We start from the raw sequence: 27,495 nt of genomic DNA, 5'->3' as shown, positions 1-27,495 counted from the left end.
AGGGTATTTGATTTTCGCACACACACTCCTGGGAAAGGCTGGCACATATTTACTAGCTGTGCACCTTTCTATCCAGACAATAAGGTTACTACGCTACCACCAGTCAGTCACTACCAGGCTCTTATAAGGTTTTCCAATTATACTGAATAAAATCAATGCTAATATATATGGTATAGTGTAACCCAAGCAGCAAGGCTTTTCGGAGTAGCTAAGGCACCACCAAAATAAGCACAAGTACTCTAAAGATGTTAAAAGTAATCTGTAAAAGTAAGGTATAAAAATTTTTAATAAAAATAATAAAATAGAAAACATGAGAATATTAAATATCCAAGTGCAATAAACATCAGAGTTTCAATCACAGAAAAAATAAACATAACACAATTGGAGAGATTCAAACAGATGCAAAAAAATAATAGTTATAATAATTAACTAATCTGACTGTATTTTCTGACTGTCTAAAGAATAACTGTTCGGCAGCTAACTTAATTAATACAGCAAGGCAAGATTAGATGCTGCGATACCTACTTACACAAGGCAAGGTGATGATCTTCCAGCTATACTGATCTAACTGAACTGTGATAACTTTCATAGATTTTTATATCGGTTCCTAAGAAAACAAAACAAGCTGATTTCTGAGTTCTATCCTCTCAGTGCTGGTTATAGAATGATATCACATTTGATCACCCAACTCTAGTACAGTATACACTGAGAGTTTTTCTAAGATCTGTTGCAGTATTTGAAAATAATAGAACAATTTCAAAAACATATATTCTTCCCTTCCAGAATCCTTTGTATAAACATAAACATTTAATCAGTTATAATAACACTCTTGATACATTTTTAGCTTAAACATCTGTACACATCAGTGTGATAGTCAAATGACAAAATTATTTACAAAACTCCAGCTAACCATGCTGGCATATGTTACATATACACTGCCCTATTATCCATGGCACATATGGCAATACCTCACATCATCACAATGGATGAACTCTTACAATCACTTTCTAATTGCAATGCACATTCCCGGGAAAAACAACATGATATTAGACAAGCTAAGCAGGTCCATTATGAAGCCTCAAGTGTGGCAGAGAGAATTTTCCATCAATGGGACCAGCCATGCTACAATCTATTTGCCTCTCCCCTCAACAAGTGAAGTAGGTCCTTTGTTTTGATCCCTCCATCAGGAGAGTCACCAAGAGATGTTCTAGTTCATGGTTGGTGCCCCAGTCTCCTTTTTGCATTTGCACCCTTGCCACTAATTTTCAAATTTCTACAGAAAGCATTTTGCTTGAAGAGCACAGTTATCCTCATTGGATCTTTTTGGCCTCATCAGATTTGGTTCTCATTCCTCAGACCACATCTTCTACATCCATCTGGGATTCTAGATCCAACTCCATACCTCCTGTCTCATCCCATAGCCATGACTCATCTGGACATTACAGGCCTTAAGTTGACTGCATGGTTTCTCCAGTTCCACTGATTGCTACACAGACCAGGTTCTCCTTCCCCGTCTATCACATTGTGTTGGCTTCCCATAAAGCTTCTACTAGAAATACTTAGAGGAATAAATGGAAGAGATTTGTCTTCTGGGCCCTTAGCAAAGATTTGGACCCTTTTACAGCACCTGTGCCAGTGATCCTTAAGTTGTTAGCTTCAATCTTCAATAAAGGAACTAATTTCTCAACTGTTATAGTTCAATTGGCTGCCATTTCTAATTTCCACCTGGACAAAAATAACCCTTCTTTAATTTCTTCTAAACTATGCAAAGCATTTCTCAAGGTAGCCTTTTACTTAGGCCTCCTTGAAAAGATCTTACTCCTCCTTTGAATTTAAATATAATGCTCTACCCCTCAACTCAGTCTCACTTTGAACTTTCAGCCAAATTAGACCTTAAATTTTTATATTGGAAAACCAGGTTTCTAGTGGCTATTACATCAGCTAAAAGAGTATCTGAACTCCAGGCTCTATCATCAAAGCCTCTTTACCTGATTTTTCACAAAGACAGGGTGTCATTGTGAACAAACCTGTCCTTTTTACCTAAGGTGGCTTCTGAGTCAAGTATAAACCAGGTCATTAATTTCCCAGTTTTCTTTTCCAACTTTTCAAGGAAAGGAGTGTACATATTACACCTTTTGGATGTAAATAGACAACTTCATTATTACCTTCATAGAACCAAAGACTTTAGGAAATCTGACCAGTTGTTTCCTTTTCTCCTACAAGGTTAGGCAAACCAATATCTAAAGTTGCATTGACCAAGTGGATGACTGATTGTATAACCTTTGTCTGTGGTAAATTAGGATTGTCTTTACCAAAATCTCCTACAGCCCATTCCACTAGGTCTATGGTGGTTTCTTCAGTTTTCTGGTCCAGAACCTCTTTAGATAATATTTGTGGAGCTGCAACTTTGACTAATCCCCACACTTTCATTGCTCATTATAAGATAGATTTAGTTTCCAGGAACAGCATGGCCTTTGGCTCAGAAGTGCTCCAGAATATCCTTCCATAAGGCTCTCCCAAGGTTGCAGCAGCTGGGGACTCTGTCCTGTCAGTTGAGGAATTAGATTAAAAATGTATGTACTCACCATAATTTTCCATCTGTGTTATCCATTTTCATTCTTCCTCAACTTCCCACCTACCTACCCCTCCTTTTGCTTGTAGGGAGCTCTAAGAGTTGTACGGGAATCTCTGTTACTTCTTTGAACTCCAACTTCCCTTTTCTTTTCTACCATTGGTTATTTCTGTATTTGGTTGTTCTTTTATATCTAGGGGCAACAAACTCGATCTGAGGTACGTTAGGTTGGCTGGGCATTTTGGGTAAAGGGAGGAGCTCAAGAGTTCTAGAATCCAATGATCTGTAGAAGCAGCTGAGTCAGATCTGCGTCTCTGATCTGAACCCATCAATTGAGGAAGCATGAAAATGGACAACACAGATGGAATGTTATGGTGATAACATAACTTTTTATGACATATGCAATCATACGTTTATATAAATTAAAACAAACTATATTGATATATTTTCATTAACAACCATTATACATCACATATAATCTTCTGTACAGTCATTGTCAGTCAAACATTACATAGCTCATTCAATTCCTGCTTTCCCTTAAAAACTTAATTCCTCCTCCAAAACATTGCTCTGCATGTATTGTTCCCATAATTCCTATTTTTTCTATGCAATTTACTGCTACCTTTTTCTAAAGATTCCACTTCCAGTTCTTTTATCTTTGTACTAAATTCACTACTTCTAGTGCAGGCGGTTTAGACTTTGATTTCAATTTTCTAGTAATTGCTTTTTGGCAGCCACCAGCATTAAACTCAGAAAGGCTTTACTATGTCTAGGCAATTCTTATTCTGTATCACAGCTCAAAAAATCATTTCTTTACTTAAACCAATTTGCTCACACAGTATTTCTGACAGAGTAGTATGCATGGGAATTTTTAAAGTCTGACCACTCATTACACTCCCAAAAATATGTTCCCAATTGCCTCTTTCTTCCCCATCATACCTCCAACATTTGCTATCTACCACATTTTTGGAGTCTCCTTGGGGTATAAAAATATCTATGCAAACATTTTCAAGCAAAAGTCCTAAATCTTCTACACTTTGTTGGATACTGAGGAGACATACATATATCCTCCCATTGTTTCTTTTGTGATTTGCTTAACCTTCCCAATCCTTTCTAACCTCCTTTGATTAATTGATATAGTTATCATGCAATATTTTGTATGCCGTACTAATTATCCCTTTTTAACAGCAGCTTCTGTTTTAGATTCTACTAAAAACTCAACCAGTGCTGGTCCTTTGCTTAAGATCCCCCTATTCCTTTTTCTTTACCTGTACTCAGATATCATTCCCTGATAGGGAAGCCATTCTCTAGTGTTCAGTCCAAATTAATTCTTGTCCTTTTTACATTCTATTACTTTTCCCTCTGTAATTATTTGCTCCTGATATCTTGGCTCCTTTGCCAGTTTTCTTCACTAAAAGTTCACCTCTTCTTGCTTATTCTCTGTACCCATATATTGGAGTCATCTTTGTCAGCAGAATCTCCTTTTTCCATTCCTGTATTGGCTCAGTTCCTAGAATATGTTCTGCTACTTTATGAGTATAATATGCTGTATGGTTGTTTCTTATACTCATTAAGGCTTTGCATCCAAAATCCCAGTCTCTGCTTATTTCTTGAGGTTTCCCCTGTTTCATCATCATCCCTTTCCACTTTGAACTATAGCTTTCTGATTGTGTTATGTATAGGAGCCTCAACTGTGTAACTGTAAAATACCCCATCAAATCAGGTAATTCCAAACCACCTTGTTCTATTGGAAGGATCAGCTTCTCCCACTTGAATGTTGTCCTCTTCCCTACTTTCAACTCTTTATTAATTGCTATCCACAACTTCTCCTCTGTTGAACAAAAATATGCTTGGCCTGTGTCTAAAACTTAAAGGACTAAAAACATTTTCACTGCTTGTATTTTGCTATCCATATCCACAAAACAGAGCTTCCAGTTTCTCAGTTTTTGTATCATCTTTTGCTTAGTCTCTTCCCACATATCCTTAGCTGCCATAACATCATTTTTTTAACCCATACTCCTAAGTACTTCATTTTATCATGTCCCTATAAATATGGGTATCGATGAACCAATTCATGTAGGGGTACATAGTTTACAGGTATTGCCTTTGTTTTATCTTCACTAATTTTGTATCCCAAAAAGATTTAAAACTGTATCAGACTGCTCCACAACACTATAATGTCCTTTTCTTGATTTATCAGCTACAAAATATCACCTGCATATAAATACAACTTTTCTTGATTACCGTACCAGTTATATCATTGCATTTATGAGTCCCTTATTTTCTATGCTAATTGTTCTAAACATAATGCAAATAAATGGAAAAGAAGACACCCTGCCTGGTTCCTTTGTTCAGACAGAACTTATCATAGAGGAAACTCCCCACCCCACTTTAATTTTCACCTTTGATCCATCATATACCCCCCCTAATTAACCTTACTATTTTGTCAGAGAATGCAAATTCTTCCATTGCCCTACTCAGAAAATCCCAACTTACTCTTTTTTGAATGCTTTCTTTACATAAACACCCATCAACAGCAGTGGTATTTTCTTACATTCTGCTTCCCTCTGAGTCATCATTGTCATATTAATGTTGTCAGATTTTTGCCTCTCCACAAAACTACACTGATCCATATATACTAGTTTTGGCATCACATTTGCCATTCTTTTAGACATTATAGACATAAACACTTTATAAATGTGGTTTAAAATGAAATGGGACTTAATGAAGCTGGATCTGACGGGTCTTCACCATAGTTAGGCATTACAGCTGCCACAGCTTTCTCCTGGATGTTGGTGCTTCTCCTTTTAAAATGGTGTTAAACAAAACCTTCCAGATCTTTAAAGCTTTCTTCCCTCCTAGCATCCAAACTTCCACAGGAATACAGTCTATTTCTGGAGACTTTCCTGTAAATTGGTTATAGATCACCATTTTTAACTCATCTCCTCCTATCCTAACTGTTAGTAATTGAACCTCAGCTACCTCTTAACTTGGCATATTTAATTCTTCCTTGAATATTTGCATTTGTACTTTTTCTTGAGATTTCCACATTTCTCTACATTATACAGATTTTTATAAAATGTCTGAAATATTTCTAATACCTCTACAGGGTCCCTGGTTATTTTCCTTGTTATAGGCTCCCTAAGCTTGGTAACAACCCTTTCTACATTTTTTTGCCTGAACCATTGCGCTAAAATCTTTTGTGCTCTGGAGTTATTACCAAAGAACAATTGCTTAGCTGCATTCTTTCTAAACTCACACATATTATTGAGGTAGTCCCTTATTTTCTCTTTAGCACTCTGCAGTTGCGCCTCTTCTTGCCACACTGCAGATAGGATTGACCCTGATAAATCAACTTGAAGAGCTGTGAAAGCTTAGAGTGAAATTTTAGCTCTCTACTTTTTCTGTTTTTTGAAAAGAATAAAACAGTATTCGGAAATGAACATGTCTTTACAATGTATGTGTGCTGTTATGGTTTCTTTTCTTTTTATGCTTTTCTTTTCTTTTACAAACAGGAAGCTATTAAAAATAAAAAAGACTATGTGACTGTGAAGATGATTGTAGAAGAAGAAGTCACACTCTTACGTCAAGAGCTGGCTGCTGTCAGAAAGGCCCTGGCCAACTCTCAAGCCGATTATGAGAAAATGAAACAGGAACTGGACAAGCAGGTACTTAATGTTTTCAGTCTAGGTACTAGTAATGGAGGGAAATGGTATGATGATTATTCAAGACCAGGTGTCATCAAATGACAGTTTTCTAGCCAAGCCTGTCAAACTAGAACTGGATCACGTAATCACTTAGTTTTCCTCTGACATGTATCAGAGTTGGATATTTTTGTGAGAAGGGCACTCAGGACTCACTCCCTGCAGAGTGGACATGGGACTTATTCTTCCTAGAAAGTTTTGTTTTTTCTTTATAAAGAGTTATGAAGAGTATTTTTTTTCTGTGTAGTGTTATTTTGATTGGTTTTGACCTAGTGGCCTTCAGGAAAAGGAGCTGCATTAAAATCTATTATATTCATAACTGATGCTGTAGAGGAAGTGTAATAGAAAAATGTTTGGCATCACCTTGTACTGTATGGTAGAATGCTGTCCTGCTTTTGTGTGCATGTTTGAGATTATGCTGTTCTACTAAGCTGGTGATATCAAGGATGTGTTGCTGTATATAGCACTGAGCAGTACTTAATTACTCAGCATTGAGTACAACACTGCTGTAGAGCGGTACTTAATTACTCAGCACCAAGTACACCATTACTGTAGAGCAGTACTTAAATACTCAGCACTGAGTGCGCCATTACTGTAGAGCAGTTCTTAACTACTCAACACTGGGTACACCATTACTGTAAAGCAGTACTTAACTACTCAACACCAAGTACACCATTACTGTATAGCACTACTAAGTATACCATTACTGTAGAGAAGTACTTAACTACTCAACACCGAGTACACCATTATAGTAGAGCAGTACTGAGTACACCGTTACTGTGGAGCAGTACTTAACTCAACACCGAGTACACCCTTACTGTAGAGCAGTACCGAGTACACCGTTACTGTGGAGCAGTACTTAACTCAACATCGAGTACACCATTACTGTAGAGCAGTGCTTAACTACTCAACATCGAGTACACCATTACTGTAGAGCAGTACTTAACTACTCAGATGCAGCACAAAGGCTGCAGTAACTCCTTCATTTTTACAAAGGTCAGTGTTATGAGAAAAGAAATATTTTGCCTGGCATCCAGGAAAAAAAAAGGTTCTGCAATTCTAATGGATCGAGAAGGTTGCCTGTGTGGGCTAGCCAAGACTGAAAGGTGTGGTTCGGCTCAAGACAGTGTTAAGATGGATAGCCAGTGTAGTAAACCAAAACTGATCACTCAACACTGTGCTGCTGGAGAGTATTTCGTAAACAGAATCATTATCTGCATCATTAACATCAGTGTCATACCTAACATAAGAAGATTGAATCTCAGCAAAAAATCAGACCACTCATCCACCTCATGAATGCCTCCCATAAAGAGTCAACCTGAGTAAAATCACTCTGAATCTATCACTTTGAACCACAGCAGCAATAGACATGTTTTAGTTATAGATGACTTAACTCATTCACTCCAGTGGAGCTCAGAAAGTTTGCCCTTTAACTTCCAATCGGCAGAACCTAAGCCTTTTGACAGAATCAAGTCATGTCTTCACATTTCAAACAAGCGTTCATATCGCCGGAACCATAGGGGTTATGAAAGAAGTATAAATGGCAAACTCTTCAGCACAAACTATTTTTATATTGGTAGTATTCTTTAGGTTGCAGGTCTTAAACTGAATTTTATAAGTCACAGTAAACACAGCAACCATTACATTTGTAATATTTTGTAAACAACTTACAATATCTCAGCAAACACTATAGTTGCACACATACTGTCTGCAGCATTTTATTCATCTATCTGAGAGCTTTCATATGAGGCTAAGGAGTTCTGGCTCTGTTACTTGGTTGTTGAGATATTTAGAAAAATGTGAACATTATATATTTGTAAATTAATATCATAAAAACAGCAGTTAATATCTATTTAGCTACACTAGACAGAGGTCAAATATTAATGCAGTTGAGTTTGCCATTGTATAAGCTTTAAGACAAAATCTTTTAAAACCTTGTACATAGCATGGTTTTGGAATTATTGATGCAAATATGAACAAGCAATTTTTGATGCCTAGAGGCATCAGTAGGAGTTAAATGCAGATACACCTGGAGGCGTCATTCAGATGTAGTGAGGGTTACAGTGAGTTGTCTTTTATGCCCCAGGATTTCTCACATTACCAAGGCCGAAGGACCCTAACCCCTGACAATATGGGTATGACATGGTAGTAGTATATGTGGGAGTGAGCAGCCTGAGACATGAAATCTTGATGGATGTGCACAAAGACATTTCAGAACTTTCCATACATTTTACAAATGCAGATAAGACAGTAGTCTTGAGTGAAATCCTTCCTTCTCCTCAAATTTTGTCTAGATGCAAAGAAAGATAATTAGCTTCAATAATTGGTTAAATAGCTGGTGTAATTCCAAAGAGATCTAGTATGTGTCATCATAGACAAGGCACACAACAGTCTAGTTGGTTTGCTAAGGATGGTCTGCACCATTCATTTCAAGGCTTCTGCATATTGGCTATAGCCTTGGCTATCAAGAGTCTAGTTAATGGACATTCTTAAGTAACTAACATTCCATTCTCAAAACTGGAGCACATTAAGCTGACCCTACTCAATGCCAGAAATCTTAACAGTAAATTGCCTGTTCTTAAAGCACTGCTGCAGTTGAAAAACATCCTTTTCTGCACAGTTACTGGAACTTGGTTTAAATGTAAAGAGCACTCCCTCTATAACAGAGTTTTATGCTTTTCATGTCTTCCAACCTAATTTCAACTGTGATGGAGTCTCCATATTTGTCAAAGAACATACCACCATCAGGCAGATCCCAAGGGACTCACAAACTAAACTCACTGAACTATGGATCACGCTATGTAGGATTAATTATCATCTAACAGCCTATTACAGAGCACCTTCTTTATCCCCAGGTGATCATGTAAGATTCTTCAGTGTTTTAAATGATCACACACATATTTTGGTAACTTTAACTACCCTTCAGTAAACTAGGACACCTATGCCTCCAATATAGTATATGTCCCAAAAGTCATAAACTTAAACACTGAAAAGCTCCTGAAGCAAACCCCACTGAATTTAAGGAGTACAGACATGTCAAACGTAATCTATTCTATGATAAAACATCGGAATTCACTTATGACTGCACCTCCCTGACCTCAGTACAGCAGCAAGCTTTGCTAAGGAATTCTACACCCACTTTTAAAAATGTATAGAGTTAGCAGTCCCTACCACAACCAAGTATCACAAGAAATTTAAAAACAAATCACCCTGGCGGTCCACTGCCATAAATAAACTATGCAGCAAAAGGAAGAAACTCTGTAAATTATTTGGTAGATCCAAAACTCCTCTTCGCAAGGAAAATATCACAAGCATTACAAAAAATGAAGAATATATATATATATATATATATATATATTTTTTTTTTATTTATTTTACATTTGTTTACTGGGAAAGTCCAACTGGGACACAACCCATTTTTAGTGGAGGCCTAGGGAGAAATGCTCCAGTTGTAGGTCCACTAAAGGAGACCATCAACTTAGGCTAGTTTCTGAAGCCAAATATAATTATAATTCCTTTTTTAACTATAGCCTACATTGCTTCACCCCTAAGCCTTCTATTCAAAGCCCCAGAATATCTAAATCACTTACCCTCCAATTATTTATAAAGATCATTTACTGAAAGTGGTAACAAAGACCAAAAAATATTTCTTCCATGATACCTGATTGCTTATTAAGAGTGTTAAGCATGCCCTTGCAGACACACTCCTTAAACTATTTATTCTAAGTTTAGCTCCTGTTTTCATCCTGAGTGGCACACTTCAGTGGTGAAACTCCTCCATAATGGTGGCCTTAACAACTGACCCTGGGTAAGTAAGTGCATATATATTAGTTATATCTATAAGTTATACCAGCCTTCTCTACAAAGCCATGGAACATTTTATAACTGACCTCATAAACTACAATATCATGACTCTTATTAGATTTGACACCCAAGATTGTTTGAATTAGTGAAGGGTGAATCATGTCTATCTAATCTGACAAGTTTCTTTAAAAGGGGTACAGAGGCAGTAGATGGTAGCCATGCAGTGCATTTGCCATATCTTGACCTAGCCAAGATGATATCATAGAAAAACTAAATATTTTAAAAAATCAACCCATATGTGTTGAAATGGATAGCATACTGGCTGAAAAATAGAACCCACACAGTGCGAGTTGGAGGCACCTCATCAAAATGTATGAAAGTGGCCATTGTGTCCCTCAGGGCATAGTGCTGGCACCTCTTCTTTTTAGTATTTACTTCCAAGATCTTCAAGCAAAGCACCAAGACCTCTGGCTATCAAAGTTTGCAGACGACTGCAAACTGGGGGTTGTTGTTAAATCAACCTATGACACTGTAACCCACAAGAATGATTTCTCCCTGATGAACTCTTGCTATAGAAAAAAATGGTTCAAAGTAAATGCCAAAAAGTGTAGTATCATCACTTTTGTAGACAAACCCTCCCATTATCATACTATATAGACAACACTTTACTGCAAAATGAAATGTAGTCAGGGCCTTAGTTCTTTCAGGTAATAATTAAATATATATATATATATATATATATATATATATATATATATATATATATATATATATATATTATTCAGCTGCTCTTACTGTAACTGTCTTAGTTGCTGTTCTGCATGCTATCTGTTCAGTCGCTCTTACTCTGCACTTATTACTGCTTGTTAGTAGGCTTCTAATTTACTGCCTTCTGCACTTGTTTTTTAGTCATTTGTTAATTTAATTGCATTTATTTAAACTGCATTTGCCATAATATTGCTACACACTCGTGTGCTATCCTGCACTGCAATTTGAATTGTATTTACTACTGTTTTAGCTGCTTTTCTGTAAAAAAAAATAAATAAATATAAAAAAAAAAAATTCTAAGCTTGTTTCCTGCCTTTCTTGTAACTAGTCTAGTCCAGATATAGACTTGCTGTATCTAAGACTGTTGGTATGCTTCTGAGCCCCCCCACCCCAAGACTTTTTGTGTTGGAGGAAAGCCTTCTAGCTTATCAGTGGGAGTGGTAAGCACTAGGTAGCCTATCCACCATGGGAAGAGTGGGTTTTGGCCCAGAAATTGTAGTTCATTGGCCGTTTGGGCAGTTTTCCATCTCTTTCTACTTTCTGATTTAAAAGCCTTTGTTTGCGCTTGTTTCCTGCCTTTCCTGTTACTAGTCTAGTCCAGGTACAGATTTGCTGTGTCCAGGACTCTTTGTAAGCTTCTGAGCCCCCCAAGCCTTTCTGTGTTGGAGGGAAGCCTTCTAACTTATCAGTGGGAGTAGTAAGCATTAGGTAGCCTATCTAACACAAGAGGAGTGCCTGGCCCAGAAATTGTAGCTATTGGCTGTTTTGGTAGTTTTTTTCCATCTCTTTCAGCTTTCGTGTTTAAAAGCCGCAATTGCTGTTGTTTCCCACCTTTCCTGTAACTAGCCTAGTCCAGATACAGAGTTGCTGTATCCAGGACTGTTGGTAAGCTTATGAGCGCCGCAAGCCTTTCTTTGTAGGAGGAAAACCTTCTAGCTTATCACTGGGAGTGGTAAGCATTAGGTAGCCTATCTACCACAAGAGGAGTGGTCCCTGGCCCAGACATTGTAGCTATTGGCTGTTTGAGCATTTTTTTCCATGTCTTTCAACTTTCTGGTTTGAAAGTCGCACTTGCGCCTGTTTCCAGCCTTTCCTATAACTAGCCTAGTCCAGTTATAGAGTTGCTGTATCCAGGATTGTTAGTAAGCTTCTGAGCCCCCTAAGCCTTTCTGTGTTTGAGGGAAGCCACCTAGCTTATCAGTGGGAGTGATAAGCACTAGGTAGCCTATCCTCCATGGGAAGAGTGAGTTTTGGCCCAGAAATTGTAGTTTATTGGCCCTTTGGGCAGTTTTCCATCTCTTTCAACTTGCTGGCTTAAAAGCTTGTGTTTGCACTTGTTCCCTGCCTTTCCTGTAACTAGTCTAGTCCAGGTACAGATTTGCTGTGTCCAGGACTCTTTGTAAGCTTTTGAGCCCCCCAAGACTTTCTGTGTTGGAGGGAAGCCTTCTAGCTTATCAGTGAGAGTGGTAAGCTCTAGGTAGCCTGTCTACCACAAGAGGAGTGGTTCTTGGCCCAGAAATTGTAGTTTATTGACCATTTGGACAGTTTGTCCATCTCTTTCAACTTTCTGGTTTAAAAGACCACATCTGTGCTTGTTTCCCATCTTTCCTGTAACTAACCTACTGGGAAGCACTAGAAAGCCTTAAACTGATACAAGCCTTCTAGCTTAGAAGAGAGACTTTGGAGTGATTAAGTATCAGTTTTCTGTACTTTCTTGCTGTACTTAACTGTTTTCTGCCTAAACGCCGATTTCCCGGTATTTATTGTGATTTAAAAGCTTTTTTTTTTCATATATTGTACTTATTTGACTGTCTGCACTTTTAAAAAGTTGTTTTTTGTTTAAATTATTTGTTTAACTGTTGTAGGCTACACACTAAAGTACAATAGCCTTTTCTGATCATTTGTAGTCGTTTAAAGTTGTTTTAAGTGTATTTTTTACTGTTTTTGCCTTATCTTTTAAAAAAAAAAAAAACAAAAACAAAAAATGCCTTGTTTCTCACCTTTCTAAGCTAGTATTGTCCAGTTTTCAGGCTAGTGTTGAATTCAGGGCTGTGTTACAAGTTTCTGAGTTGTCCATACCTTACTTGGCTAGAAGGAAGTTTCTTTGTTCACCTGTGAGAGAGGGGAGTTTTGAGCAGCCTATCTGTCCCAGGAGGAGTGGTCCAGCCCAGAAGTTAGTAGTTTATTGGCCATTTTGGGCTAATTTCTCTCTCTTTAATTTCCCTGCTATAAAAACTGCATTTGCATGGTTTTGCGTGTCGGGCAGCACCGGTTAGCTAGGGTTAAATTATTTCCGGCTTCACTAAGTCTCCTCTTCAGTTTTTCCCTTGAAACTAGTCTAACTCAGAACCTAAGCACTCAAAAAGCATCCTACAGCCCAGCACTTGCTCAGACCTAATAGCAAGCACTAATATACCCTGACACTTGATTGCCCAGCAGGACAAGGCTCTTTATTCACCCCTCACCAATCAAGTGACTAAGCAGCTCACCCTACTATACAGGCATGACCAAAGGGCAATTTCAGGTGTACTGTCCAGTCCAGCTGGTGAATCTGGGTATCCTGAGGCAATGTTACAACTGCCTCATGTACACAGACAGCCCTCTCCTCCTACCACAAAACACTAACATATGCAAGAGATGCAGTTATACAGCCAAACTGGAGGCTAAACTGTCTCCACCCAAGACTGGAACAGACAGTCAAGAGGAGAAGGTTAACACTTGCACCACACATCCAGCCACACATAGACCTACTACACCAGCACTGGCATAAAATACACATAAATACACAAAATTATACTCAGAGGCTCTAAATAAAAACCTGCAAAAGCATCAGAGACCTCCAAAGCAGACACCCAAACAACCTGCACCTCCCGTCACAAACCAGACAACACATAAAACACAAAATCAGCCCTTAAGGCGAAATAACATACCTAACACACTAGTAAAAGGTGACTATATAGTCAGGCACACTGACATCCCACTCACTAGGCTGGATAAGTAGAATGTTACTGTTAGCTGCTTGTCGGGAGCCAGAATCCGCTACATAACATAAGCACTTAGGTCACTCCAGAACAAGTACAAATATGACTATGTCATTGTTTATGTTGGTGTGAATGACCTGAGACTTACCTCCCTGGACTACATGAAAAGAGACATGGAAGAGCTCTCTGATCATGTAGCCCAGGTTGGTATGACCCTGACCCAGAGTAGCATCCTGCCCTGACCAAGAATGATATCTCAGTATAAAGAAAAAATTATCAATTTCAACAATTGGCTAAGCTTCTGGTGTCATTCGAAGGGGTCTGTAAGCCTGGGAAGACATGATCGACAAGCCGGATTGCTTCGCAAGAGACGGCCTGCTCCTGTCACCCCTAGGCTTTCGAATACTGGCCAAGGCTCTTACTGTCCCCATAGTGCCTTTTTTAGGCAAGGCTCAAAAGTCAAACCCACCTCCGTAAACAGCACAATTAACAAAAAACTGAGGGTTATGCTACACAACGCCAGGAGTTTAAATCTCAAAATGCATGCGCTCAAAGCACCCCTCAGTATGAAGAATGTCGACATCTGTGCAGTAACTGAAACCTGGTTCAAGGCTCCAGAGAGCACCCCAGCACTACTGAGCTACAACTCATACCACACATTTTGGCCACAGAACATGGACCGAAACACAAAAGGAGGGGGTGTATTCATATTCATCAAGGATACCTACACCTCCAGGTTAGTGATGCAGCATGATACCTCTGAGATCATCCATGTGCAACAAACATCGGGGAAATCTGCAATGCAAATATTGGCCTGCTACAGATCACCCTCCATGACCCAGGACCACCACTCCACCTTTCTGGAGACACTGGAAAACATGAAGGTCCTACCAAACACCCTGATATTGGGCGATTTCAATTACCCTACCATTAACTGGGAAAACTACTCGAGTACAAACTCCCAGGCCCAGCACTTCCTGGAATTCATCAACTCAAACACCCTGGATCAGCTGATAAACTCCCCTACCAGAGGTGAAAATATACTGGACCTGGTCATCACCAACATGGGCGACAGATGTTCCACACCAGAGGTCAACCCGTCACTGGTTAGATCAGACCATACACTAATCACTCTGGATGTCCACACCCCACCACCACCCCCACTTAAGGAAACCACAGTAAAAAACTTTTCTAAAGCTAACTTCACCTTACTTAAGACAGATGCGGTATGTTTCACAGCCCCCACGCTAAAGAATAACGCTGCCCAAGATGCAAAAACCTTTACAAATGCACTCTGTGAGCACCTAAAAGGATGCATGGATCATACCATCCTTAGCAAAACCAAGACTCACTCCTCTAAGAGAAGGAAACCAGTCTGGTGGATTCTGCCATAAACAGGCTATACAATAGAAGGAGGAAACTAGTTCAGAAAAAAAGCAAATCCCAAGAAGGAAAGACATCTCTGATCAATATCAGTAAGAAACTATGGTCCCTCATAAAATCATCCAAGGCTAACTTCAAAAGAAAAATAAAAAAGGATTCAAAAGATAATCGCAAAGCCTTCTTTAGCTATGTTAAGAATCTAAGTGGCAACTCGCAGATATGCACTGAACTAGTGCAAAATAGCACAAAATATACTGAACCTACTGATATTGCCAACATCCTGGCAGATAGCTTTACTGCAAACTTCAACCCCCTCTCACACAAACTACAGAACAAACTAACCCCCCACCTAAACACGCTGTTTAACCTCAGCCTATCCACAGGCTATGTGCCCATAGAATGGCACACAGCAATGGTTATTCCAGTCCACAAAGGAGGGGCCACAACTGACCCTGGTAACTATTGCCCCATAAGCATGACTAGCCTGGTCTGCAAGGCTATAGGGTGCATCATCATGGAACTCATTAACAAAGACATTGGGAACCTCCAAACACTTGACCCAACCCAGTTTGGCTTTGTTAAGGGCAGATCATGCCTACTAAACCTGGTTGACTTCTTCAAGACAGTCACCAAGGCCATAGATGAGGGAAAGGTGGTTGACACAGCCTACCTTGACCTCGCCAAAACTTTCAACACCATTCCCCACTCGGGTATTACAGAAAAACTCACCAGCCTCAACATAAATGTCACGAGATGGGTTGCCAACTGGCTTACAGACAGAACTCACAAGGTAAGAATAGCGGGCTCCAGGTCTGACTCTAAACCAGTCACAAGTGGTGTCCCACAAGGCTCGGACCTGGGACCCCTACTGTTCGGCATATACTTCTCAGAAGTACAGGCCAACACAGAAGGACTATGGCTAACCAAGTTCACTGATGACTGCAAACTGGTAGCCATAATTGACTCTCTGACTGACACGGACATCCTCCAAAAGGGCCTTACTGAGACGGACACCTGGTGTCAAACTCATGGCCTCAAGCTAAATGCCAAAAAATGCATAGTCATCCCATTTGGGAAAAACAAAACAGCCACAAATTACCACATAGGTGGCAGCCCCCTTAATACAGAAGAGGGAATAAGAGATCTGGGGACTCAGATAGATAGTAATCTCTCCTTTGACAATCATATTGCCAAAATAGTTAGGAAATCCTTCTATGTGGCCCATCTAATTACTAAAGGGTTCACATCTAGAAATAAAGAGGTTATAGTGCCCGTCTACTCATCACTCATCAGACCCATCATAGAATACAATGCCCCATTTGGGATGTACCTCACAAGACACTTCCAACAGCTGGAAAGACCACAAAAGTACCTCACCAAGAGGATTATTGGCCTCAAACATATGTCCTATGCAGCCCGACTGAAAAAACTCCAGCTGTGCTCAGTGGCATATTGCTTACTCAGAGGTGATCATTGCCTGACTTACAAAGCCATGTCCAAATCAGAATTGATAGACATGCTCCAACTAAACAAATCCAAGTCACTGCGAGCCACGCGCTCTAGTGAGCTAAACCTTGCCACAACAATAAATAGAACATGCTGGGGGGATAGATTCCTGTCACAGAGACTCCCCATGCTTTGGAACAAAGTTCCAAACTACATTAGGCAGAGCCCCTCACTAACATTCTTCAAGAGAAACCTTGACGAGTGGATGGGTAATAGAAAATACACCCCTGGGATCACTTTATTGGCTCTGCTTGACAGAGGATCATTTAATTAATCAACGGGGCGGTGAAAGCCGACACACTCTGTCTAGGCTTATAAATGCCCTCGGGCAGATAGCCTAGTACCTACCTATGAACCTATCATGTGACAAAGGTTGTCAGGAAATCCTGTTATTTATCCCAGCTAATTGCTAGAAGGATTATTATAAAGATGTAAAAAGAGGTAATCACTCCTTTATTCCCAACATTGAGCAAGCCAGTTATAGACTACTATATTTCCTTTAGGATGTTTATCACTAAACATATCAAACAATTAGAAAGACACCAAGCTGCTATTGTTTTTTTGCCTGACTGTCTAGTATTTACCTATGAATATGAATTTATAAGGTTCCTTACAAGAATGATCACAAGCCTAAAGTCCCTAAGTAACCAAGACAGACTAGGAGCTCTATTCCTTTATTCAATGATTTATGAAACTTTGAGGGGGAAATCTTTGTCTTGCATACTGTGCCATTAAAAATCTGATTTTCCTGGGCCTCCTGTATCACCACAAGTCCAATATTCCTACTAGTACTTGAACCAGGGATCTACGCATTCAGCAGATGAATAGAACATGGTGGAGGGGCAGGTATATAACCCAGCACCTCTCAAACCTCTGGAATAAACTACCATTGCATGTTAAGGAGTGCAACTCACCATCTTCCTTTATACATAAACATAACTTGCATGACTGGATTCATATCCACAAATTTACTTCAGGACTGACTAGTTTGGCCCTCCTGGAGAAAAGAGATCTGGCTTGTGGAAAGGTACATTGTGGGAAAACATTAGTAGTCATAAGACTTGGTATCCTTGGGATATCTATGACTCTGTGAATTTGATAATTTTCCATAATGGAGTGCCAGAGTTGGGTAACTATAAAGCCTAAGGATCAGGGAAAGGTTGGCTGCATTATGCCAAGATTGGAAGGCTAGGAAAAAGATTCTGGATGGAAATTCATGATTCATTTGATCAGTGTGAGGGATGGGTTGGTCATGAGATCACCACCACCTCAGAGATGGATGAGGAAGTAAGCTGGGAAAAACCTTCACTGCCAAGATACAGGAAGAGTTAGACTATGGAGTCTGACTGACACCAGGATAGATGCTGGACTAAGCTGGAGAGTGTGGTCACTGCCAGGAGGAGTTAGTTATTATGCTGGGGAATCTAATCAATGCAAAGAGTGGTGAGTTTGATAGGCTGGGGAGTCTGCTCACTGTCAGGAGGATGAGTGTGTAGGCTAAGGAATCTAGTCACTGTCACAAGGGGTGTATGTGTGGATGTGTGTAGGCTGGGGAATCTTTTCACTGTCAGGAAGAGTGAATGGGTAGTCTGTGAAGTCCTGCCATTGTCAGGAGGGGTGATTGGCTAGGCTGATGAGTCTGTTCACAGTCAGAATTGATGCTCTGGGCGTAGACAGTGTAATCTGACTGTCTCCAGGATGGATGCTGTGAAGGAAGACAGTATAGTCTGAATGTCACCAGAATGGATGCTGTGGGGTCAACAGTGTACACTCACTGTCACCAGGATGGATGCTGTGAAAGTAGACAATGCAGTAATAACTGTCACCAGGATGGATGCCGTGGGGTCAGCATTCTACTTTCACTGTCACCAGGTGGATGCTATGGACCGTCGCTAGGAATGATGGAATGGATTGGAAGGTTAGATTGCAGAGATTATTCAGTATAAGGATGGCTGTGGAAGTCAGAATTGGAACCTTATTACTACCATGATGGACAGAGGATTTTCACTGGCTTTCATTACAATCAGGATGTACAGGTTCAGGGGAACTCCCATAGCTGAAAAGCCCAGAAAGTGCTTATTTATCATTGGTTTGTGGAGAGAGACAGCTGTTCTAATTGTTATTTTGACTGATGGAACAGACGGTAGGCAGTTAAGTTCTGAAGAAGGAGTTGGAGTGGATGCTACTGGCAACCAATATGTTTACGGAGGTGGGGCCTCCAAATAATGTCAGGTTTGGAGCAATACCTCAAAACTTTCCCCAGTTTTGTAGATCAACCCAAATCTTACCTCATAGTTTTACCCTGTCCCTCATACATGTTTTTGACTTTTTATAAATTACTGATGATGATGGCAGTCAGTCAATAATGTAAGATATCATAGGTTCATAGTCCTTACTGCTTAGAAAATGCATGATGATGCAAAATATATTGTTTTATTAATATTTTAAATTAGGTAAAGTAATATTTAACAGTTGTCTCCCATTTTCAGGCTTTATTATTCTGTTATTTTTGGTTTTGTCCATTATCTTTTAGCACAGAATGTGAAACCTATTCTTGGAAGCCCCATTGTTGTTTACAGGGGGTATATACACAGAGTTGTCTCCAGTCTGGGAAAGAATGCAATACAGTCACAGATGATGAGGTTTGTTGAGGTAGATCTGCAGTGGGAAGTTCATGTGAAGGGGAGTGTGAAAAATAAAAAATGAACTGCTGCTTTCCTTTTAACTGATAAAAGTACATTTTCCTTAATTAATGAGGCATAACACTGACAGGGTAGGCAACCATCCGTTTGTTTTTAGAGACCATTGACTATGGTCAATTCACTGCCAGTCCTAGGCATTTGAAATGGGTCTGAGTGTGTTTGGGGTGGCAGGGCACATTGAGTATCTATGAACAATGTGTTTATTAAATAAACATATGAAAGAACTCTTAGAACTTTGAACAAGTTTTTTTTAATCTTAGCAAGTTAAATCAGTCAGTTTCCTTATCTCTGTGAGCCATCCTATTACTTAACACCTACCGACCTGAAATGCCCTCAAGTCAGTGTAAAGGGCCAGCTTTCACATTTTGCTGTCCCCAGTTAGCTCCTTTCCAGCCTTGCTTAAGGTATGGTTGCTTAGTTGCTCCTGGTCTCCCAGAGTGCAAAAGCTTGTAGTTAAACACAACACTGCTGAGGGAGAGGGTAGAAGAAATGGGGGTGAAATTGTCTGAGGCTGAATCATCCATACATGTCCACTGGCTAGAAGTCCTAAATAATGCATAAGATGACATGCTACAAGATGCAACAAGTCTGACTCTGTGCCCACTCTACACATGTCAACATCTTGCTTTAACCTCTGTCTGCTTTAGCTGACTGACAATCTAATTTAAAAGCCCCATTGTCTATGACAGGTGTCGTCTGGAAATAACTGATAGCTACATCTACCCTCTGAAAAAGTAGAACAGTCTAGCAGTCACTCATCTTCCCCACCTGACTCTACCAGCAGTCAAAGCGTATTCCCCTGCACCACAGGACCCACCATTGCCATTAAAGAAATGCCAGACTTTTGGGCACCTCCCAATGTTATTAAAAGAATTCTGTTTTTGGGTGAGGGGGGTAGAGAAACAGAAGTGAAAGGATGGGGATTTTTTTTCTTCACAAGAGAACATTAAAGCAACACTCAAGATACTCTTCTCATACATAAGTGCACAAGCGCAACACTAAAGCTAACCTCTTACTTAAACTCTAACCGTAACCTGCAAACACTCATACACATACTGCCACCACTAATGCCAACCCACTTGCCACTACACAACATATTTGTACTCACTTTTTACACAGTCTCACACTCACATCACATCACTAAAATATCCCCTGACCTATGTCTTACTGTATCCCTAACGTGCAAACACTTGAAGACACATTTCTACTACCTAATACTGTAACAGCATATAAACAGCTGCATAGATGCAACTGTATCCCATAGGAACAAGTGCAGGGCAAAGCCCAGAAACAAACATACATGGGGGAACTATAATATCAACAAGCTTTATAATAAAAGGAAAACAAATTGAACAAAAGGAAGAAGAGTAATTCCCAGAATGTTAAAGCCCTTGTCACTGAAATAAACGGACAGTTCAAGAGCTTAATAAAATCTACCAAAGCCAAGTTTGAGGCTAAAATAGCTGGACAAGCCAAAGACAATCACAAGGCATTTTAGGTATGTTTTAGTTATGTTTAGTTATGTTCCTTATCTCAAAAGCACACTACAGCAATGTGCTGAGCTGATTCTGAACAATCTGGAAAAAACATGAGCTCCTAATACTGTAGAAACCACACTGAAGGAGCAAAAACCACTGTAAAATCCAATGTGATTCTGAACAATGTTATCTACACTGATGCTGAAGATATAGCAATCCTACTGGCCAATAAATGTAGCTCAAACTTTACCCCCTTCTCCCCTCCATTTGTCCTTCAAGATATACCTGAAACTGGCTCACCTCCAGCTGTCACACAAGACCAAACCCTAAAAGTGCTATCAAAAGCTGACACTACTGTATAGATTTTAACACTTTCAGCCAACATACAGGTTTTGTACTAAGTGAATGGAGTACAGCTACAGTCATTCTCCTGTGTAAGGGAGGACCTTCCACAGACTCATAAGTTTGACCAGCCTCAAAATACTAGACGCATCTTAGTTTGGATTCATCAATACCAGGTCATGTTTACTTAACCTGGTGAATTTTTAAAAAGGTCACCAAAGCAATGATAGAAGGCAAAATGGTGCGCGCCACATACCTCAACCTGGCCAAAGCTTTTGACATGAGTGGCTATATGTAAATCTCCAAATATGCAACTAAGTCTAGAAGATTTAGGATCTTTGCCTGGTAGTGTTTACATAGGTATTTTTATACCCCAAGTTAGACTGCAAAGAATTTTTCCCCAGGTGGGTAGCAAATGTTGCAGGCAGGCAAGAAAGAGATGTCTGGGAACATATTTTTTGGGAGTGTAATGAGCTGGCAGACTTTAGGCATTCCTTGTGGACCACTCTGTTGGAAATGGTGGGTGAACAGATTGGATTGACTGGGGGAGATGATTTTTTTGAGCTATGATACAGAATTGGAATTGCCTAGACAAAGTAAAGCCTTGCTGAGTCTAATTATGGTTGCTGCCAAAAAAGCAATTCCAAGAAAATGGAAATCAAAGTGTAGACCAACTTTAGTAGAAGTAGTTAATATAGTAACAGAGATAAATCAATTGGATTTGGGATCTCGAGAAAATGGAAGGAACTAATTACAAGGAAAAATGGGAATTGTGGGAACAGTATATGAAGAGAAGGAGTGAGGTTTAAGAGGCAAGATTTGAATGAGCCATGTAATGCTTAACTGACAATGACTGGATAGATTATAAGTGATGTATAATGTTTGCAACTATGGTTGTTTCAATGGTGTCTGTGATGTATAATGTTTACAACTAAAGTAGTGTCAATGTTGTTTGTTTTTCGTTTGTATAAATGTAAGATTGCCTGTGTCAGATGTGATAATTTAATAAAGATGTTTATTGGACAAAAAACATGTCTACTGTTGTAAGAAAGTCTTTCTGTATTGCATAGCTTATATGTAAATGGATCATGTCTAGATCTAGGGATGTCATTGTTCCTCTCATTAGGTCATTCATTGAATATAATGCCCACTTGGGCATATATCTATCCAGACACATGCAACAGCTGGAGCGAACACAGAGATACCTTACTAGAAGGATACAAGGCCTAAACGACATGTCCTACATTAACTGACTCAAAGCACTGTCACTGTACTTGGTATCCTACAGACTGCTAAGAGGTGGCCTGTGTCATACAAGGCATCCTTTGACCCATTATGGATGGATTTATTGCACATCAGCAGGTCAGATGGCATCAGAAATACTTGGCCCAGGGATCAAAACCACTTCTGCAACATCAGCAAAACGATTTGGAGGGAAAGGTATATCTGCTGCTATGGAACAGACTTCCCATCCACATAAAACAAAGTTCATCCCTGTCCATATCCAAGTACAAATTAGATCTGTTCATGGGAAACAGAAAATTTACCCTGTGACTGCCCCCTCTATTACTAATGGCAGCTTTAGCTCATAAATGCTTTATCCCAAGCATGGGTCCCCTCAAATTATCTGTTGTATGATCCCAGTTATTCTCATTAGGGGTAATATATAATCATTGACCATGGGATGGGTGAGATCAGTCTACAACTTCTGTAATTTTGCCAGAAAAACACAAATTTTAAGAGGAGTAGACCAAAAATATGAGGCAAAAATCTGAACCTTCTGTGGAAATCTGGACAGTTGACAGTTGTGACACCAACAACCTCAGTGCATTTTCAATGAATTATATGTTTTTTCAGTGCATTTTCAAGGAATTGTCAGCTTCAATGCACTTTCAAGGAATTGTGAGCTTCAGTGGAACAGGAGTTTACTGCTGCTCATGCTAAGTCTGTTTTCAATGTACAACCGTTTTGTTTAGCATGTGTTCATCACTATGCTTTAAAATTTGAAAGCAGTTTTAGTAATACAACAGGTATCATACTTTTTATTTTAAGGTGGAAGGCTGCGGCTTCTACTCCCATACAATATAGATGGATTACTGATAGTGTGTTGTACTTTAAAGGGTTTGGAGATGCTGCAGTCCAGAGTGTGTCTTCCTTCGGATGAGATACCTAGTAACTATGAACCTGTTGTCAGTTGGCCATCTATTCCCTATTGCAGCATTACCAGCTTACCATTTTATTCTTCAGTGGCAGCAGGCACTGAGTTTGTCGATCAAACACTGAAATATGAAGTTGTTTGTTAGCAGCAACCTCTTCATTTCTTACAGATCTCTTTAATGTGGAATTATTCAGATGACTTTTACTTCTGCAGGGATTGTGCATATTGTCTGATATTGGTGGATTGCAATGACAGAAATTTCAGTGGCATTATATTGGTTCATATGTTTTGTTTCATTTCTTACTGGAAAAATGCTCAAAACTATAAATTTAAAACACACTCTAACAGGTGGTGCTGTATTTTACAAGGAATATAATTTAATACAATCAGGCAGGTGACTCAAAGAACACATGCATGTATGCACGATCCTAAAAATGTGTACAAGAGGTGTATGATTTGAAAACAGCCCAAATGTAAACATAATACACCACTGGCCAAATGCATTTTCTTTGAATGTGGGTTTCAGTGCCATTTCAATGAATTAGAGTTTTCAAGGGCATAGATGTTTACTATGAGACTGTATGGTTTTGTTTAGCAAATGTCTATTAGTGCTTGTATTACAAATTAAATCTAAATGTATGTAATCAATGTAAAATTGAAGAAAATAGCATGCACACTGACAGGTTTGAACAATGTTATGGTAACTGGGGAGAAATAGCTAGGTAATGGGACACTGGAATGGCTGTGAGGGGAGAGCACTACCGGGGATGGGGTGAGAGTGGGTGGCTGTGTGTGTGTGGGGGGCTGCAGTGTGTGGGTGGCCCCCAATCCAGTACCTTGCCTAAGGCACTATTTGGCCATGATCCAGCTGTGGGTGACCTGTGTCTGTCATACAAGGCATCCTGTCACCCAATACTGATGGATTTGCCACACATCAACAAGTTGAATGGAATCAGAAGTACTCAGTCTAGGGAACTGAACTTGTTCTGCAATATCAACAGAATGTTTTGGAGGGACAGGAATATCTCCAGATGGTACTGCTGCTCTGGTACAGATGCCCCGTCTACATAAAACAAAGTTCATCGCTATTGATATTCAAGTGCAACTTGGCTCTATGGATAAAAAACAGAAAATTTACCCCAGGACTGCCCCCTGTATTACTAATGGACAGAAGTAACTCCCAAATATTTTATCCAAAGCATGAGTCCCCTGAAATTATCTATGGTATGATCCCAGTTATTCGCATTAAGGGTAGTATATAATTATCACCCATGGGATGAATAAGGCCAGTCTCTAACCAAATGGGATAGGTAAATTTGAGCACAAAAAGTGAAATTGGTTTGGCTTAAAATGGCGTGCAAGGGCAGCTAGCATAGTACTTACCTATGAACGTATTTACCAATATCCAGAATTATTTCTAGGGTTTTCCTCCGGACTTCAATCACTGTGAGGGAATACCTCAGGATTTTGGGTCTCATGGCTTCTGTGATCCTCACAATATCTCTGGCATGACTCCACATGAGAAACATACATTGGCATCTGAAGTCTCTTTGGTCCCAACACCAACACCTCTTCACTTTACAGATCTCACTGCTAGGGTTTGCTAGAAGGAAAATGACTTGGTGGAGACAACAGATATCCCTAATTCCATTTCACCCCTTTGTCACCACAGATGCCTCAGAACTTGATTAGGAGCAGTTTCAGGAGGGATAAAAGTCCAAGGTGTGTAGGACACTAGGGACAGATGCAGCCACATACATATAAAAGAGTCGTTTGCCCTGATCAAGGCACTCAACTCTCTGAATCACATTTAGTCCACCTTGTTACAGACAATACTATAGTCATGTGGTACAGGAACAAGCAGGGGGTAACCAGGTTGTCCCCCTCTGCAAACTAGCCATATTGCTTGGGCTATACCTTCACAGCACAGTCTTATTCAACAGGCATCCTACATTGTGTCAGAGGAAAATTGTGTGGCAGACAAGCTGAGCAGGACAAGTGTAGATCCTAATGAATGGATACTAGATCAGGGGATTTTCCAAGATTTGATCCATATGTGGGGGAGTGGTCTTCAAGCAGACCTCTTTGCCTCCTCTCCAAACAATTACCTGGCAAGACTCTGCTCCTGGACTCCATGCTAGAAGGCCTAGAAGGCAGACAACTTTTCTTTTCTTTTCCTTGGACAGGAATATTACTGTATGCTTTTCCACCCTTTCCACAAACAGCCAGGACACTTCTGGAGATTCAGAAGGAATCCCTCAAGATCACTGTGATGATTCCCTTCTGGCCTAGGCATCTGTGAGTCTCCCTTTTTTGGAAATGGCCAGGGCCAATTACCATAAACTTCCTCACAGACTGGATTTACTCACACAAGAACTGGGGTGTTTGATACACCTGACACTGATCAACTTCAGCTGGCTGCCTGGATGATAGGGTCTTATTTCCCATCAGGCACCTGTTTACTGAGGACATGCAGCAGGTACTAATGGAGGCAAGAAAATGTGCCGCTAGAAAACCATAAATTAGCAAATAGAACAATTTTTCTACTTGGTGCCAACAACATAACCAGCACCCATTCAGATTTATCTGTTCCCTCATTTTACAATATTTGTGTTACTATCCTATAACCTTTCTAAGGAAGCAGCGGTGGTACAGCGGTAGCATTGTTGCCTCACAGCAAGAGGTTCTCCTGTTCGATTCATGGTTGGTGTGCCTTCTGTGTGGAGTATGCATGTCCTCCCCTCGGTCAAGTGGCCTCCGAAAGACATGCATGAATGGGCGTGCCTTCACTGAAGGTTGGGCATCAGGCTGGCAACTCGGCACCATAAAAAATATACTGCCAATCAGCGGACCGGAGTTCCTCTGTGACAACCCCTAACCAGGAACAGCCAAAAAGACAAACAAACAAAACATCCTATAGCCTTTCTTACTCTACCAAGGTTCATTTATCAGCCATTTCAGATGGTTTACCCATGGTGGAGTCTCCTCTTTCAAATGCATTCTTATGTCAAAATGTTTTTGAAAAAGGTTTTGCATAACAGGCCTAAAAGAACTGGTGGCCTTTCCTTGGGATCTTAATTTTGTGTTACACAAGCTAACATCTGCTCCATTTCAACTTGCTAACCTGGCTGACTTGAAGTTCTTAACATAGAAAACTATTTTACTGAGTGCTCTGACCACTGCAATAAGGATATCTGAGTTGTAAGCTCTTGAGGCAAGTTAACCCTACCACATTTTCCACAGGGACAGGTTTTCTTTGAGAACTAATTCTTTTTACATAAAGTGGTATCCAAGTTTACTTTAAGCCAAACTACCCATCTCCTCATTTTCTTTCCTGAACCTACAAATGAGGGAGAAAGGATACTCTATACCTTCAATGTCCACTGACAACTCAGGTATTATCTTGACAGAACTAAATCTTTCAGATCTTCAGATCAGTTTTTCATTTCTTGTGAAGGTAAGAAGAAGGGACAACCTGTGTCAAAACAGCTTGTTTCCAAATAGATGTCTAAGGCTATTACCTTTTATTATACTTACCATAGCAAAATTATTCCAAGGAAGGTCAGGACCCCTTAACTCTACCAGGGCCTTGGCTTCATCTATGGCTTTCTGGAAAGGGTTGGATTCTAGAAGTATTCTAGAAGCAATAACTTGGTCCTCTGGACATATTTTTACAAAGTACTATAAGCTTGATCACTTCTCTAGGTCTAGATTAGGCTTTGCTAGAACCATTCTCCAGGGGCTGTTGGACTCTTCTCCCTCCATTTTCCAAACTTTGAAAGCTAGGATAATCTACCCATATAACTTAGGCTACAGCAGCAGTGATCAATGTGAAGAACATAGTGCAATTGTGTAAATAAACTTACCACAACAGTATTTGTTGGAAAGATCAGTCCTGTACCTTTGCTTCTTGGTGTGTTGTTTATACAAGAGTGTGGTCATGGATTTTTTGTTCTTTCCAGCATTGTCCTTTCACAGCTCATCCTCTCTGTCTTGCTGGCAGTAAAGCTCTGAAGGGGTTGGCAGGCAATCTTGTCTTTTAGTCAACTAATTTCAAGCTGCCTGACAGTTTGGGCACATGGAAGGTGCCCTGAAGC

The 27,495-nt window shown here is 39.8% G+C and overlaps 1 protein-coding gene across 1 annotated transcript in view; it reads left to right on the top strand.

Annotated features, from left to right (window-relative positions):
- Window positions 1–27,495, top strand: part of LOC122799665 — a 1,990,791-nt gene that overhangs the window by 1,732,384 nt on the left and 230,912 nt on the right. The window contains exon 48 of the mRNA XM_044068913.1: window positions 6,088–6,240. Within this exon, the coding sequence (XP_043924848.1) occupies window positions 6,088–6,240 (153 nt within the window). The remainder of the gene's footprint in view (window positions 1–6,087; window positions 6,241–27,495) is intronic.

The sequence above is a fragment of the Protopterus annectens genome, chromosome 1.part0 (assembly GCF_019279795.1).
Source record: "Protopterus annectens isolate FY-2018-M chromosome 1.part0, PAN1.0, whole genome shotgun sequence".
Taxonomy (NCBI): Eukaryota; Metazoa; Chordata; order Ceratodontiformes; family Protopteridae; genus Protopterus; species Protopterus annectens.
Note: the sequence above shows the minus strand (reverse complement) of the source record. Positions and strands in the feature narration are given on the sequence as shown.